Source organism: Neurospora hispaniola (assembly GCF_033458365.1).
Source record: "Neurospora hispaniola strain FGSC 10403 chromosome Unknown B0T23scaffold_2, whole genome shotgun sequence".
Classification (NCBI taxonomy): domain Eukaryota; kingdom Fungi; phylum Ascomycota; class Sordariomycetes; order Sordariales; family Sordariaceae; genus Neurospora; species Neurospora hispaniola.
The window spans coordinates 708,174-725,620 of record NW_026944407.1 but is presented as its reverse complement, the minus strand read 5'-3'; the positions used below and the strand labels follow the sequence as shown (position 1 = coordinate 725,620).

Genomic DNA, 17,447 nt, shown 5'->3' with positions numbered 1-17,447 from the left:
CGCTGTCTTTATAACGAGAAGGAGAGACAAAAGAGACAAGCAGCTGGATTTGCGTGTGTACTCGCGAGTAAGAAGACGTACTACATATGTACGTAGTTCTCATAGGTGATTTATGACGTAGATAGCAGGCGCCGTGCCCGCAACCCAGGAACGCCTCTCTTCTTGGCTGGCCGGCTAGGGGTTTGCGGTACTTAACAATAGACGCTGTTCTGTTCTATTCCTGAAAATGAATCTCGTCGACGTCGAGTCCGTCCTTGGTAGGTTGCGTGCCTCCCCCCCTCCTCTGAGAGCAAAGAGGGGTGGCTGTCTTTGCTGGGCGTTGGCTGGTTGGTCGCTAACAAGACTTTAACTTCCGGCGTCTTCATGCGTCCTCGTCATATAATTTCCCTTTTCAGTGCCTCCCTCCGGACCTGGTCCATGTCGATATCCACGCACTTGGTACCCTCTGTGTAGATCATGCGACGGAAATGAGATCGGGGGACGGGGTAAGAGAGGGATGATCTTCGTTCCTTTCTCGACATTTTTGTGATCTCTTGATCAGTCAGCAGTAGCCATCGTGATGTTCACTCCCCCTCTTTTGCTGCTTTGCGGTTTAGCCCATGAAACCGTTTTTCCCCTTGCCGTCAGGGGTTAGGGCAAATGCCCGCATTTTGTTTGATGTTGTCTTACAGAGGGACGAAGAATTGCCATATGCTTCAAGCGGCCGGCCGGCCTTGTCAATTTAGGTCGTTCAATCAAAGCGACGGTAGGTTGTTACACGCTTTAGAGAAACTGTTAGAGTTGCAACAAAAATTGCTGGGCGTACAACTGAAAGATTGCAGTGATTGATGCCATGTGAAACGGCGCACATTGTGGTAGGACTGTGTAGCGAACAACGTACAAAAACTGACGTCGGTTCATATTTCTGGTCCAACAGCTACAATACGACAAAGGATGCATTGTTGCACAAAACTCACTTGACTATAAACCACCAGTCGTGTGGCTCTTCGTTCGGGCTGAAGAAGGAAGTCTGTAGTTCCCACCAAACCACATTATTCAAGTCATTCCACCAAGCACATCTGTCAAAGTCATGTCAGAGAATGGACAGATCAAAACCCAGTGCTTCAATTTTTGACGATTTCTCGCTCGTATCAAGTTTAAGTGTCGAACATTTTGCATTGATAATTTTGAAGTCCGCCCTATCCATCCTCATGCAACGTTGATCCCCGGCTTTGCTCCTCAACTTCTTCTGTTGAAGGGCAGCTCGTAATGCTAAATTTACAATCGCCCATAAAAAGGCATCCCGCTCCATAGACATTATGTGAACGTGTGGGGATATGAAAGAATTGAAAAAAATAAAAAATAAAAGAGAAAACAAAAAACAGCCGCCAATTCATGCCAAGTGCGAGCCATTTCTTTGGTTCTCGCATGTCATCTCCGCGTGAACGCCCGTGTAAATGCTGAAGCAAGCCAAACCCGTTTCGCGCCGTGGGAGCTTTTTCGTGAGTAGCCAACCCTAAAGGTCATCCCTGAAACCCCTTTAGACCCTGTAGTCCCTAGACCGTGACCTGCCGTTCCGAAAAGAGACCCCGATCTTTTGAGACTGTAAAACGCATACAGGTCTTTGTGTGTACCTGTTGTTGAACGATATGAAATCTCTGCCGGCCCCAAGCAGTGATGCGCTATTTGTATGCGGTGATTTGTCGCCCTTTTCCCCGTAAACACATGCCAGGCTTTGTAGGAATGATCCCTGCATATGAAACCCGATTTCCCATGCAAATGGTGATAAACACTTCTCAAAACCTTTCATGCCAATCCGGACCGTCTAGGTTGGTTGTATAACGTATGAGGTGTGAATAGAAAAGAAACGAAGATTGGCCGCCTAGGCAGATGCGCCGTTGTTGCTGTTGCCACTGATTCTGCCGTTGCTGCTCTCAAAACTGTGGCAGCCACGCTCATGACGCTTCATGTTACTGCGAACGCTGAAGGCCTTTCCGCAGCCTGCATGGGGGCACTTGAAAGGCTTCTCACCAGTGTGAGAGTGGCTGTGGATTCGCAATGAGCTAGGTCGAGAGAAAGCCTTGTTGCAAGTCTGGCAGATGTACCGGTCTTGAGACTGCGGAAAAGATGCAGTGGAAGAAGGAGCAATATAGTGGTGATGTTGCCAAGGGTTGGCTCCCGTGACTGGTGCGAGAGTGACTGGAACTGGCACAGCAGGGGTGAAAGTCTAAAGCAAATGTTAGGTAACTTTCATCTGTTGGATCTGGCTGATGGTTCTCACCTGAGGAAGTGGTCGCTGATAATATAAGCCCGACATCTGCTGCTGCGGAGGGGGTGTCGGCTGCATGGGAGGGTAATAAGGGTTCATGCCTGACTGACTCGAGTAGCCGGCTGACGACGGGTACTGTGTTTGGAAGGTTGATGACTGAACAGGGGCTCTGGGTGCAGCAGTGGCCATCTGCCGGGAGTCGGCTTCATGCTGGCTCAAAGGCGGCGTGGTCTCATAGTAGTAGTTGGAGCTGCCCTGAGACTGGCTTGCTGGCTTGCTTGAAGGAGAGCGGTATCCTTCAAAAGAAGCTTCCGAAGACATGGGAGGACTAGGGGGGAGGTTCGCCCTGATCGATGCTGGGTTGCCAAACTGGGAAGAGTTGGGACGGTTGTCAGGCTTTGAGAAGTGCACTGAAGAACGGTTAGTCTTGTGCAGTTCCCTGATATCAAGATAGGTTGACCGGTCATACATTGCTGAGACTGAGGAGATGTCTCTGAGGTAGGAGATCCCTGATCGGCCATGACAAGCAGGTTCGAAATCGAGGGCAGAGAGCACTTGTTGGAGTCGTCCAAAGGAGGGGAGGGTGGCGGAGCGAAGCCGTAAGGCTGGGCAGGATATTGAGGCGTTAACGTCGTGGGTGCCATTTTGATGTCGGTGTGTGAGGTTGAAGTGTAGTGGACCGGTCTATGTTGACGATATTACTACTGCCTTTGATCGAGACGAAATGGTGCGTGATAAAAAGTATCGCTTGGTGAAGTCGGATACGTGTAGTTGATTTTGGTGGTTCAAAGCAGCAACAGTGATGATGTCGTTTCTTTGTCTTTCAGACCCAAGCTTTGAAGCGGGCAGGGAGGTGAGAGGAGGGGGGCTAGCTTATGTATGCCGAAATCCAAAAGAAGCTTGTTGACGGTGGATGGGGTGGACAAGGTTGTTCAGTACATGGTACCATTTAGATCTCCCGAGGGCATGGAGACAAGAGTGGATGATACGGTGCCCCCTACAGGTTGATCCCCGGAGGACCAAGGCCATCAGTGGGTCAATTCACTTGTTGTCACAAATTATGGTGTGGGTCTACCGGGCGGTGGGCTTGGGGCCTTCCAGCGACAGAACCTTGGGTGGTGCTGTGCAGCAGCAAGGCCAGGGACCAGGCCTCTCAGGGCTACAGGTGAGTGCTGATCAGATGGATAGAAGGAGTGGGTGAAGTGTACCGTAAAATACAGAGTACCTGGTAAGTAAGGGAGCCTGCAGTGTCCAGCAAAGGTACTGGCATATATTAGCTCCTGCTATATGCGACCTCTGACATCGGCTGCATCGGGGTTGCCCTTGTTGATACCATGTGCTCCCTAACCCGTCGTCTGTAAACACGGATAACTTGCCGTCCGCATACAGAGCTGCGATCTTCTCGAAGGACAAAAGGGCTTGAGAGGCCGCATAGGCTCGCCAAGGTTGATCGATCTCCAGAGACACAAAACGGTCGAGACCCAATGTCAGTGAAGGACCCCCGAGTTGGCCGAGTCAGTTCCTTCTCAAACCTGATTTCACAGCCGGGATCCCCACGTTTCTTGTGTAATTAAGAAGTCGGCAGGAAAGGATCATCATGATACACCCACCTCTCCCAAACTAGAGGGGTTTTCAAGTACGCAAGGCGGAGGAGTCCTGGGTTCTTAGAGATACGCCTGCGGTAGCAAAACAGGCTCGCAAATTCGACGGAGGTCTGTCTGGTCACCACACCCGTGATGTGTTGGAACAGAAAGGATCGTCCTTCCACAGTGGGGATCCCTTGTACCAGCCAAGCCAGTGTAGCTTGCCGTTTTGATGGGCTTGCATACGCCGTGAGGCGCTTGACTGAAAAAGGATACATGCCCGTTCTTAAGAACTGGTCTGTGTCCACCATCAGCCCCTGGCTGTCACGAACGCGCTCTGGGCGTCTGGGAACCAGAGGACCCCTGAAGCTTTGGGCAAGACTTGAGACGAGGAGCAGCACCGACATTTTATAAGTCCGATCATCTGCATGGATATGCGGATTCGGGCGAGCCGCCACAGCTTTCAAGAGTGCAGTCTCCGGGAACGTGCTTGGCTTCTGCTGTGACCGGATTGTCGACATATTTTTATGCCGTACCCATCTTCCCACCCTGTCAAACGGCCTTTCAAAACAAATACCACTTTTTTAAGGTTAAGATGGCTCGTGTCCCTGTTCAGATCAGAATATCTGGTTAAATCGGGGGTCTGGAATGGAACTTTGTACCCTATAGCAGCACCTCGGGTATGGGCTATCGCACAGACTACCTGATCTTCCTCATCCACGACGTGGAAACAGATGCCCTGCTTCACTTCCTGACAGTTGGTGTACGTAGACCTGTACACTAGCGTACGTCGTTCACACTGATGCCGCTCTGCAGGCCGTACTCGATCAACAATTGACAGGACAGAAAAGTGACCTATCTCTTGAGGCGCAGGCGACGCCATGTAGTCCTGGCGAGCATCCTCAATAATCGAGAAGAAATTGCTGCACGTGAGGGCCATGCGAATCTTGGAATAGAAGCGCCGATCCTCTGTTTAACTGGAGTGTGGTGCATACGTTACGCGGGTGGTAGAAAGGTTACGTACATCTACCCAGTACGGCGACGATCCAAAAACCGGAACAGCGAAGGAATCGGTGACATCCTCAGATCTCTGCGGAGCAAGGGTTGCTCACAATGATCCCACTGAAGGGTCCCGTTTCGGTCATTACCGTGACTGCCGTGGCCAATGGCACGGTTACGGTCGCTTGCGAAGTTGCGTAGCCCAGGAATCAGAATCACAGCATGGAGTGCTACACGAAATGCCCCAACATCAGTACGCAATAACCCATTTACAAAGCACAAGAACTATATACATACCGATGCGGTATTTTACCACCGATAGTTTGAGAACGTTCTGACCGGTTGCCGGTAGCTTCGTGACAGTGGTTCTCGTATTCTCCAGAGTATGTATACAGCCCTGTGTTCTGGGTCGAGCCGTCACATCTGTCAAGGTCATATCCTGTGGAGAGAAGCGAAGCTATATTGATATCATCCTCAGACGGTTTCTGGAGAAATAGTCTCGGGGGGTTTCCAGAAACGAAGCTAATCTCCAGCGATCGTCGGTTGTGTAATCCGGAGGGCAGGGTTGCTTCGGGAAACAATATGATACTGTGTACATCGTTCGGGTACATCGGTGGACGCTATACTTGGGAGTCGGTCAGACAGGGGGCTTTGTCTGGGGCACGAGATTGGTACTTACGTGGTAAATGGGTACATGGGGGGTTGGGGTTTAGGGGTCCGTGATCGACGGTAGAAGCGAGTCGTGATAACTGGAGAATGCGACGGAAAGCGGACAGCTTGTCTGGTCCTGTGTTTGATATTGAGCAGGGGGTGTTTCCAGCGGCAGTGGGAGAGGCCTGGGTGCAGATATGACTGCTCTCCCTCTGCTTCCGTCAGGCATTTGCGTCAAGACAACGGCGGCGGGTCATCAATCGCTGTGGCACATCCGTGGCAGACCACGGTCCGGTGTAGGGCGGTTTTGTTGCAAGACGATTGATGGCGGGCTGGCGTTCCGAAGAAGGGCAGTCTGTCACCGACCTCGATTTAGGCCGGTTCCCCGCGCCTGTGCCACTGCCATGCGACTCCCGCGGGAATGACAGACGTGGATGTAGACTAAGTACCTTGCCTTTACATTCTAACAGCCTCTACAGCCCGGGCATGCCAACAGAGGGGTCTGACGGGATGGTTGGGCGGCCCGGTGACAACTTTTGTGTAGCCATGGCGGACTCGGAGGCCACTTTAGGTTGTCGCGGGTCGCTTGTTACACTGGACAAGTAGAGGAAGGACCTGGCAGCTGCAGCCTTACGAAGGTAGGCCGGCATGAGGTCATCCGGATGGCCAGACGGCTTAGCATCCAACCCATCGTCTCGGGCATCTTGATCTGAATCTCCATCTGTCTTGCAATGTCCAAACACTACGCGGTGTCGTAAGCGTGCAGCGCCACACGATACACTGGACCACAAGCTCGGGATGCCCAGTCTGAAGCGACCTGGAGGTGGTCGATGTAAGAGGATCAGACATGGCGATCATAGACAGCGCGAATGACGGGAAGCGAGCGAGGTGACGACAACGACAAGGCCAACAGGAGATAGAAGAAGAAGCTGAAGGAAAATATGATGGAAGTGCCCGCCCGCGTTGAAGCCTGCTGTGACTGCGAGCGGGAGTGCCAATCAAAGCTCGGTCCCCAGTTTACCAAATGTTCTGTCAAATGGAAGCCAACCATCCACTCCCATTTTCCTCGCTCCTTCCCTTTTTGGTGACGGAAGGCTTGTCAGCGCTTGGGCCACCTCACCTTCCAAGTTCCATCGCCTGCATCCCACCTTGCTGACAATTGTATGTAATTGTGGCCTGACTTTTTCTCCAATGGGGCAAAGCACCGCCTGGAAACCGCTCGCGGAGCCAGCTACCGCACGCAGCGACGACGACGCGACAGTGCGAGATCGCCAAATATCTCCCGCCTACACTTTGGGAGTTCCGTCACACTACTTAGGTCTTTGGCTTCCTCACCGATCATCGATGCCGCGCGCCGGTGCCCGCAAGGCCGTATGCATCTTTGCCTTGTACCTGGCCCGTCCAGATCACTGGACTCTTGGGAGATGCACAATGGAATCATTCCTGCATCCGCCTACGGAGCCCAAGAGGGAGCTAAATCACCTAGGGCCGTGACCAGCCGAGTCAGCTAAGAGACCCTTCGCACCGATTCGTTACGATAGCTCCTCGTCCATGCGTTCTGCAGGCGGCCGGAGGATTTTCAGGACCCAGGCACTGACATGCCGGCCTCAGCAGTGGAGCTGCTCCCATACGCCGGCCCGGCCGTGGTTTGCATCATGGGCCGAGGAACCGGACGCCAAGCACGACCAGGCACACCCAGGGTCCTAACAGACGGCCCGCCGAAGGCGGCTAAGAGCTCGACCGATCCCATAACCGGACCTTTCATGATCTCGGTGAGACATTGGCGATATAAACATTTCGAGTCTTCTACCAGGCGACATGATTTGCAACGCTTCATGTGAACGATAGGACACCACCAACTCTGACCGGAAACAATACGAAGGGAGTGGGTGACTCTCGTCGGACCCAAGAGAGATTGCATATAAGAAGGGAGGTAAGCACCACCCGACATCGCTACAAGTCCGCTTGACAGCCGTGAGGCAAGGCTGGGGAATTGGAATCTGGAAGTAGGAGATTTTGCCTCGTTTTTCCTTCCTCCATCCCATGTCGCGTTTCGCAGACAGTGCTCGGCAGGCGATGAGCAGACACGACATGAAACATTTACCGGCTGCCCGCGGTATCTCGGGATTGAAGGAATTCTCTGTATCTTTCATCTTCATTTTTTGGTTCAAGAAGGTGCGTGTGTGCTTCTTCTCGCCACAGCCGGTCAAACGGATCATTGTAGTCCAAGATTTGGCGGTACAGCCTCTTGGTGGCCAGGAGCGGTGATACTTCGGTCACTCTTTTTATTGACACTCCTATAGCATAGGCATTATTAGTCGAGACGGTGCCCTGCAAGATTTCAGGTACTCTACCTACCTTGCATATGTAGTGTATCGCTAGCTGTTCGGGCAAAGGTGAGTAACTGTCCTTCATTCCTTAAACAGACAAAGTATCCTGTCGCTGACCTCTGTCACCAGCTCGACCAGCTAGTACCTCCCTTGGGGTGCGCACAATGACATCCAAACACACAGTCATTGATCAACCCTACTGTACGCTACAGGTACATATCCCAAGTTTTGCCCAGCCCAACGTCACTCCTGTTCAGCATGATGACGATACTTGGCCATTGTGTCCTTTCATTGATCGACACGCCCCGCAACCCCTGCTCCTAATACTGGCGTCCCAGTGGACGGATGCGATCCGGCCTGCGGTGATCGCGTGGCGCTGGCGTTAGCGCATGCTCGCTTAGGCCAACGAGAGGAGAGGGTGGCTTCGAGAACCACAGACGTTGGAGAGACCGGCGTGATCGGCGAGCGTTTTGGACGTTTTGAACCAAAGTTGCCTCGGGAAATATGCCACGCCCATTGCACGTTTCTCGCGCATCCCGTCAGGCAAGTCGTTTTCCTCAACCAGCTTCCTCTTTCGGAATCTTGTACAAGACAACATTATGGATCTCACCATGGCAGCACCAAACTAATTGCATCACCACCGACTGACATCTGACTCTCGGGGCACCATATTGCACAGCGAAGGCTATTACGTCCCTGGGAACTATATAGCTCCCTCTAATGTTGGTCTGCCAGTAAATACATAGCAATATTTTGTGGTTGTGCAATACATCTGAGCGCCAGCCAGCCTCGAACACATCAAGCGACATCGACATCACTTTTTTTGGGCGTCGCTAAAAATAACCACAGGGAGCTAGCTATTCGACAGAGATTCCCACACTCCGCCCGACTCATCGCCCTTCGGGAACCAGAAAGATGCAATTATCCAGATGAGCAGTATACGTACTAGACCGGCTTGAGAGGGCGAGAATCGTATAGGTTGATTTCATACGTACCGGCTTGAAAAGGTAGAGGGAGTCTACCGTCTGCCAAGGTCAGTTCCGTGGCATATATTGTTGAGCACATCGTACATACTCAGCTTCACCAACACACCGGTTAGCGATCCGTCGATCATCACCAGTGGGATCTACCCGACACAGCAAACGAAGCTTCATGCTCCTTGCCCTGCGAGATTATGTTACTCTTTATCACGCATGTCCGGAGTAACACGTCGATCATGAGTTAAAAGAACATCTGCGCGGGCATGCAACGCTGCCATGCTCGTATACAAATGAAATCATTGCTGGGGCTTTGTCCGAAACCGGTGAATTGTCCATTGTTATCATAATTGGGAGTGGACGGATCCATAAACAGCTGAGTCGGCCGAGTTGCCACTTCTTCATTCACCTTTCTCCAAAATCATCCCCTTATCAGAATCTCGGCGGATCCCAGTACCAATACCACCGTTGTATCAAGTTTTGCTTCTGCCCAAGCAGATAGAGTGTGTGTCACTATTTTCCGTTGACGCCTCACATGATCACCTACCAACACCTGTGATGTTAAACCTCTTCCTAACCAAACGGCGCAGAAGCTAGTTTTGTGGCTTCCAGTTCTAGCTTTATCTGTAGGTTGTCCAAAGGTCGCAACGGTGAAGGTATTCTTCCCGTTTTATCACATTCTCGTGGCGGTATGGGTGATGAGGCTAATTGACTTTCATCCGTCATATCTGGCAACCCCGTCCTTCGCACAGAGTCATGACAACTTCTTACCTGAACCTGAACTGACGAGTCAAAGCTGTCGACAAGCCTGCTACACCAGCGTCATATCAGATGACACCATTCGGGCAACATAAACGACACCTTTGAATCAGGGTTATTCCGCACCTTTCCGTTTTTCTTTCCCTGACGAAGTGATGATTGCAAAACAAACCTCCATTGAGGTATTACTGTAGGCCCCTACTGTTGCGCACTTTTCTGCACAAGCGCTGACGAATAAAGCTTTTCCCCAGAAGTCTGCCGACCACATCCACGAACGTTGACTTATCTTGTGTATGATGGGTCGCTCTAGTCTCGGCCAGTGGATGCACTATTCAGATGCGCCATCTCTACCCCTTGGGATACTACCACCGTTAGCCGACCATGGTAACCATTGAAATCTTTGGGAAAAGTGCGTTATACGTGTGCTAGGTTATCTGAACACAACCTTAGCTCTTTCCTGAGGAGTACATGCTTGAGAAAGCGAGTTCCTTTCCTCTTTGCCTCGGCCATCAAAGATCGGGTGGCGTTGTAGTACTACATTCACGTTCACACCCAGGATGTCTTCTATCCAGGGGTCTGCTCAAGCGGGGTCTGTTGAGACTTTATCCAGAACAAGCCCAAGCGATTGTCTTGGCCAATAATCGGGCTTGCATTGCCCCGAAAGACCATCTCCTTTTTCACACACATGTAGATGGACGCAGCCTTCCAGGCCTCTCAGAAATGGAAGCATTGAAGAGCATCTGGAAAACCTAGGGACACAGCACAGGGTTGATGGGAGAAACATATCTTCGTTTACAAAGCAAATATCCAACCATCCTTAGTCTCGGACGTCACTTAACGTCTTGACACCTAGACGCCATCAATATCCCGAATGATGAGGCAGGTTGCGGCTAGGACCTATCCCCGACGTTGATCACCTGCTTCTGTACCGACAACATGCATAAGGTGTCATTGGAAGCATGCAAAGAGACACATCTGATGCCCTACGCCGTAATTCAAGAGCAAACATCGAGATGGGTGAATAGCTTCACTCCCACCACGATGCTGGTTCCCCGCTTGCCCACGGGACGCCGCCGTTGTCTGTCGGAAATATTGACCAGACTAGATGAAATGCAGGTGGGAAGGTGATCATCCCCTCGACGTCCCTCGACGTCCCTCGACACACCCACTTTCCGACCATGTCTGTGGAGTTTGACAAAACTTTTTTTTGCAGTACACAATGACCCCTCTCGACACAGACTGAAAGCGAAGCTAAGACGATACCAGGGGTTCTGATTCCAACTATGCCAGGCTGGCATCACCCTGCACGCTAATTTAAGACGTCCTTCCTCTTCCTCATCAAAGCGCCGCCGGCTTCTCGTCCCACACGGGGTCAGGAAGTCGGTTATAGCGGCCGCAGGATACCTTTTTGGGCAAGGAACAGGCTGGACTAAGATCAAACTCCTCCAGCGCCAATAACGATCTCGTTAAAAGATAATCGTGATCTAAGCTCGGCATCGGCATTTATGCTGAAATACCTCGGAACAAGTAGGAGTTCACCGCGTATCGTATGTACATTCTTACCCCTATCTGTGATCACCCCGGAGTGTGCCATGGTACCGTATCCGTTTCACCGTCCGCAAAAGGCCATCATGACGGCCCTCTTGATCTTGTAGCAATGCTATGATGTATGTTCGGTGCGAATATGGCCTGTATTTTGAAGCAGCGCTGCCACATTGAGCAACGAAGTCTGACTAGTAGAGAGGCTGATGTAAGGTACCTAGTCTCCTACAGATGATAGGCGTCCTTCAAGATTCGGGTCACCAACATCCCACGGAACCCTGCCAGGGCAATGGAGGAAAGACAAGATAAGAAGCAACCCTCACCTGCTGCGTTCGTTTTGTCATTACACAGCAAACGGCCGATAGCTCAGAGGTGCGGTGTAGATTCGGAATACGGATGGGCTCCTTTTCGATCGGTCATTGTTACTGTATAGTAAAGGTTGATTATAGTTGGGATGGTAGAAGCCTACCGGTCACAAAGATGAGCGTCGATACTTCCTTGTGCACATAACCCGTTTTGGGCCTATCGAGTATCGACAGCTTTGTTTTCTTTTTCTTTGTATTCTCCTTTTCTTGGTGCTATCCTTCGGGTACTGCAGTCTGTCTGTCGAGTTTAGCTCTTCGTCAAAATCCCCTAACGATCCACCCCTCCAGCACTAAAATTGTACTCTACTCTAGGCGCCGTTACTAGCGTAACGTCTTTCTGTCTCACTATACATTTCCCCATCTCTTTCCTTTCTTTTTTCTCTTTTTCAACCGAGTCTGAAGTAGGGCGCTCATTGGGTGAGCCGTGTATTGTCTGCCTCAAGAACTCACATTACACTACTTCATCACAACCCCTCCCCCTCAATTCCACTCTCCCCCACTTTCAGCCGGTGGCTGGCCATTCGTTAATGAGCTGGTGTGAAATCGAGACTGTCACCTCAGCATATAAGGGTTGTTGTCGGTTCGGTTCGGTTCGGTCGGTTGCCCTACTTGCCCTGTCCTGTCCTCTGAAACCCCCTTGCCCCTGCATCTTCCCTGCCCGCAGAAGGTTGAGCCAATCGGTGGTAACCATTTTCCTGTAGGATACTTTTTGATGTTGCAAAGACCATAGCGTTTACTAGCAATGTAGGCGGAATGTTTAGTTAACAAGCCACGTCACCAAGCCCTCCATGTATGTATATTGCGGGGCTCACTAAAATGTCAGATTTTCACCGTCAAGGGGATTTGCTGCTTATTACTCTCTTTTACTCTTCGAGCATTGTGTCTAACTACTGTACGTTAGGTGTTCGTATGGACTGGGCTGGATTCGCAAAGCGTTGCTCCGTTACAAGGCTCTTCCCGACCCGAAACAGCCATCGTACCATGTCAAAGATCATAGGCAAATCACTTTCCATGCGTAGCTTGACCGCTACAGTTCGGATGTCACCAAAGACCAGGACCCCAGAGATAGCAATTGTTCAACGGCCCGAGTGACCGGCAAGACCAGATACTTACTAGGTATTTGTTTATTTTCGTCCAGCAATACTGACCGGGTCAGATTAGGGGTGCAATACTGTACTGTAGTGTATAGGGTTAACACTAAAGTGAGGCAGATATGTTCGCCAGGTCCACCAATACTTCGAATGCCGGATTGGCGGGGAAAGGGGGAGTGGAACACGGAAATCGTACCATCTTCTTTCCTTTTTACATTCCCTTGGGACATCGAGACTCGACGCCGCCGCCGCCACCGCGGGTGACGCGTAGGCTCTGCCCCTAGGAGACTACGTACCCAACAGAGATGGGGCGAACCAGACATGGAGCACACTAGGTATGTATGTATCAAATCTCCACCATCGATCACCACCACCGCGGAATTATGCTCCCTGTTACTGCAGGCGCCGTTACTGCACAACCGAAAACTTTCCCTGGACTTGATCAAGTTTGTCAACTCCATCGCCAACGGCGAAGAGAAAGCTACAGTAGTGCCACTGTCACCCCCCACGTTCCTCCGAGGATACCAGTGTTATGCTATCGACCGGCCCCTGGCCGTGCAAGGGAGCGAGTACGTACTATGGGTGTATTTTTGGAAATTGTCAGTCTATTACATGCGATGCCTACCTGTTTACCTACCGGCTACCGTACCTCTAGTGTACTTTCAATATCCGATCGACGTGGTATTTTGGGGTTGATGACCAGAGGATCCCTCCCGACTTGGTCTTTATTGCCGATGCCAGTGCCGTGGCTTCCTCATACGTGACGTTCAAGGCACTTAAGAAATGTCCAAGCCGGAGGGAAAAAGGGGGCAAAATAAATGAAATGAGGAAATGAAGTTTGGTCATGAGGGGATTAACAGTTATTCCATACTCATTCATGCTCTGAGTATCTGGAAGCATGCACACCGGAATCCAAATAAATGCAGGTCCATCCATCCATCCATACATATGGGTAGCTGAGTGGCTCGAAGTAGGTATCAGCTAGGTATGTGAATATGTGAAACGCTGGGCTCCGCAAGCATCGAAAACACCACATACCTCAGATACGTCGACGTTGACAACGACATAAACACACATGAGGGATGGGATGGGATGGGACGATGGCACACTCCAGAGGATGGGAAGCGTACAGCGAGTGAAAGCCACTGCGTGAGGTGCAGTATCTCCCAACTAGTATAATCCAGTACAGTCCCGTCCATGCCGTTCCGAACTCCCGGTTGACCAAGACCCAGCTGAACATATATATGCGGACGGGACAGTGCAAGTATAGGTAAGGGAAGTGAAGATCGCCGTTGACTTTATCATTTTCGGTTTCCCCTTTTTCTTTTCTTCCTTTTTTCCAACGGTGATAATGGGATGATATGGTTTGGAAGTGTTCAAACGAGGATGGGAATGCATCCTATACGGTGTGAGTATCCGTCCATCGTGCAATAGAAACTCCATGTCAATATCTAATTCAGCCTAGCTTGAGCCTGGAACCAAGGGGGGCGTTCTTCAGAATGTAATGTGATGAGGTCTATGCCTGTCCGTTACGGCCGGTGGTGTTTGTGAACCAGTCGGGTGGTCTCCTTGATGGAAGTTTATCAGTTATCATAGACGACAACGGGATTCATGGACACTAGCGATGGAAAGAGTGTAGCGTGTGGGAAGCACAGTGTTTACAATTTTGGATGAGACGTGAAATCTTCATTGATGGGAATTCTGGGTATATCTAGAATCTAGAAGTTGCCTACTTTGAAGCATGAACTGGCGTTTTCTGGAGCGAACAACGGCTGATGATTTTCAGATACAATCGTAAAGGGGCGTACACGGCATAATAAATGATTATAAAAAAAATATGTATACATTTGTGGTGATATGTAAGGGTTCGAATATTGTAGTGAACATAGAACATGAGTGTATCGTAAAGAAAAAAGATAAAGAAACAAGAAAGAAAAAAACCCGGTTGGCAGTGCAGAAATATAGGATAGTCTAGCATCTAGTCATATTGGACCAAAGATCGTTGGTTCAAGTGTCACGACATCAGCAGTATCAAATCTAGTAGAGTTTGGCGTATTCACGACGAGTCTAGCTTATCAGGTACACGAGTTGAGTTATCCAACGTAAGACCTCGAAGGCAACGATGTAGTTAGGAATGTCCGTCATTCGTGTTGTGCCGACCAGTATACCCGCACGACTCACTCTAACCGTTTCCCCCAGCCACAGACGTCTGATTCAATACCCAGACTCATCATTCCAATACTCAGTCTCGTGGAAGACCCTACAAAAAGGTATATCAGCATTGCAATGTCGCTGGCGATCTGTAAGGTCCAAGGAAAAGAAAAGGAGAAAGAAACTTACTGAGGCCCAGTAGCATAAAACTCCCACCCAAAAGTCATTTTAATAAACTGCTGCAAATGACTAGCAACCTTAATAGCCCCTACATCCGTAGGATGCCACTGGGGCCCGATATCATTATGCTGCATGATGCCCGTGGTGTTGAAGTAGTGCACAAAGGGCTTGGTCTTCTTGCCGGTTTTCAGTGTTTTCTTTGTCACTCCATCGTATACGATCGGGTTCCGGAGGTAGTCATCCGAGTTGAACCACTTGTACATATGGTAGATCTCGTTGACGAAGCCCTGGGGCGCATTGGGAAGGTAGGTGTTGCCGGATTGGTAGAAGCCTAACCAGAGAGACTGTGTAGGAGAGAATCTGTGTAAGTGGGGTGCGGAAAGTATCAAAGGAATGGAGTTATTGAGGCGGGACATACCATGACCACAACATGGGCTTTGGGCCACTTGCCATGGATACCTTGAATGATTCTTGTTAAAGCGTCGATGTAGATAGTTGTGGAGACGTTGTTGTGTGAGTTTTGATCGTTGGTGCCGATATTGATGACGACTATGTCGGCGGCTGGGCGCTTGCTAAAGTCCCATGGCTCGGGGTTGTCTGTAACACATGTTAGCTTGTATCCATATCTTTAGTTTAGGGTCTCAAAGGCACGATGAGGTTCCAAAAGTACCTCCATACATGACAGAGGCTCTGGGGCTCGTATCCGATGTATAAAACCATTGATGGACCTGCCCGTGAGGGTTGCCCCAGCAGTTTTGATCTGCCGCGCAGATGCCTGGATATGCAGTTATACTATATTCTGTGTCTCCAAAACCTGCACCAAGTCCGCTGTTTTGACATGTTAGTTGTATCTGCCACAATGTGTCAAGCTTGTGGCTCAACGCTTTTCACGGGGGTTTCCGCGGGAAACCCTTCTCCAGAACATTGACGCCTTTGTGTAAGAGAAACGAGACTTACTATGCCCAGCTCGATAGTCCTTCGTACGAGGTATACATTCCCGAGGCAAGACTGTCACCGATGACCTCGATACAACGACCATAATCAGGAATTCTGATCAGCTTTTCGCCCTTGGCAACGTGCACGGACTCGATCTGAATTCCATATGCCCAGTTCGTCACTCGCAACTCAAAGATTGAGGGACTTATGGGCGCCATCAAGTCAGACCCTGGGGTCTCTGGAGACACAAAGAGGTGTGTACCGCCCGCCGTGACGTTGGTGAAGATCCAATCCAGGCCGGAGATACGGTACCCAACAAGAACACCATCGCTGGTCCAATTTCCAAAAGTGACTGCCACTGTTTGCCCGGTATATCCGAACTGGATTCCGGGAGCCCTATATACCCGTTAGAAACTATGTCCATGATATCGGTTAACAAACGACTTACGACCACCAGGAAACGTATTTGGAATCCCATCGCCCTTTGTAGGAAATCTCACTCGCATTTCGCGGGTGCGTGTTGAAGGAGTATGACGACGGGTCAATCCGCGTGTCGGGGAAGTTGGTTATCCGTGGTTGACCGTTTTGGAGAATAGTGGCCGAGGTTGACAAGAAACTCAGGCCAAAGACGGTCAGTCTTGATAATGACCACATAATGCTGCTCTCTGTATGTCTCGAGCGGGCAGCGAAATGATACTGGTCCGGGAACTCAAGTTTGTCTACAAGGGAAAATCCGACATGACATCACCGAGAGAGAAGGAGCGGATGATCTCATTCTATATCCTCGGAGGGAGCAGCCCGGGTCAAGAGCTTATAGGATCGATCCGTGACGGTCCGGAAGAAGAGGATGTCGTTGCCGCCAGCCCAATAGTCTTGCATTCGGTGTCACATCGCTCGATGTGATATTTTGACTTTTGAAGGGAATAAAGTTGCTTTTGCCTTAGCCCTGCATCCCTCGTCTTGCTTCATAGCCATGGAGCTACACTGCGGTCACCGGCACATGCGCTTTGTCTAGTGTTGTTGGGTCACGGGTTTGACCGAACCGGCATGAACTATAGTCGGACAACATGAGAACAAGGCGCCTTGCGTACCTAAGGAAATCTACCAGGTCAATGAAGATGTGCCGAACTCGACGGGAAAGCTAACAATCTTCCTATAATCCTCTCTCAACACCAGTGTGACTGCGAATATTTTGGAGTGCCGCTGACCTCGGAAGAGGGCGCTCCGGTTGCCCCGATTAAGAACCCAGAGGGTACCTTTAGCAAGATGATACCGATGGAATTCCGGTTGACGAGTCTCGTTAAAGCCCAAAGGCTTTGCGGATGTCTAATCGCTCGTATACGCACATATACAAAGCGCGCGAAGGTCCAGATGTGGCGCACAGAGGTTGATCGTGTCGTGCTTTGATCGAATGTGTGGATGCAACCAAAGATCGTTTTCATCCTTGGACACTCATCGCCGCAGCTATTGAATGTTTGCCAGATGCCTAGTAAGTTTCAAGACCACCTTGGAAAGCGCCCCAAAGGTTGGCTGGTAACACACTCAAGTCTGGTGGTGGGGGGACTTGGCAGCCGATGGTGTATCAAACAAGGGGGTCGATTAATCTTGTCTGACAGATTTAACCACCTACCCGTT

At 50.4% G+C, this 17,447-nt stretch overlaps 4 protein-coding genes across 4 annotated transcripts; 1 reads left to right on the top strand and 3 right to left on the bottom strand.

The window, feature by feature from the left end:
• Window positions 1-1,408: 1,408 nt before the first annotated feature.
• B0T23DRAFT_437555 (uncharacterized protein) lies at window positions 1,409-2,892 on the bottom strand (the record flags this gene model as incomplete). Its single annotated transcript, XM_062840628.1, has 3 exons — window positions 1,409-2,206; window positions 2,261-2,658; window positions 2,718-2,892. The coding sequence occupies 3 exons, from the start codon at window positions 2,890-2,892 to the stop codon at window positions 1,862-1,864; spliced, it is 918 nt and encodes a 305-aa protein (XP_062695057.1). The 3' UTR covers window positions 1,409-1,861.
• Window positions 2,893-5,954: 3,062 nt separating this feature from the next.
• On the bottom strand, window positions 5,955-6,330 carry B0T23DRAFT_425977 (uncharacterized protein; the record flags this gene model as incomplete). Its single annotated transcript, XM_062839945.1, has 2 exons — window positions 5,955-6,202; window positions 6,261-6,330. The coding sequence occupies 2 exons, from the start codon at window positions 6,328-6,330 to the stop codon at window positions 5,955-5,957; spliced, it is 318 nt and encodes a 105-aa protein (XP_062695056.1).
• A 1,242-nt stretch (window positions 6,331-7,572) lies between these two features.
• On the top strand, window positions 7,573-8,197 carry B0T23DRAFT_393117 (uncharacterized protein; the record flags this gene model as incomplete). The annotated part of the gene is made up of 4 exons (XM_062838055.1): window positions 7,573-7,656; window positions 7,853-7,877; window positions 7,941-7,966; window positions 8,024-8,197. 4 exons carry the CDS (start codon window positions 7,573-7,575, stop codon window positions 8,195-8,197), a joined length of 309 nt encoding a protein of 102 aa, XP_062695055.1.
• Window positions 8,198-14,581: 6,384 nt separating this feature from the next.
• B0T23DRAFT_372691 (SGNH hydrolase-type esterase domain-containing protein) lies at window positions 14,582-16,562 on the bottom strand. Its single transcript, XM_062836748.1, has 6 exons — window positions 16,261-16,562; window positions 15,834-16,208; window positions 15,547-15,704; window positions 15,295-15,473; window positions 14,886-15,220; window positions 14,582-14,805 (listed from the first exon to the last, which is right to left on the bottom strand). The coding sequence occupies exons 1-6, from the start codon at window positions 16,464-16,466 to the stop codon at window positions 14,760-14,762; spliced, it is 1,299 nt and encodes a 432-aa protein (XP_062695054.1). The 5' UTR covers window positions 16,467-16,562; the 3' UTR covers window positions 14,582-14,759.
• Between the last annotated feature and the right edge of the window lie 885 nt (window positions 16,563-17,447).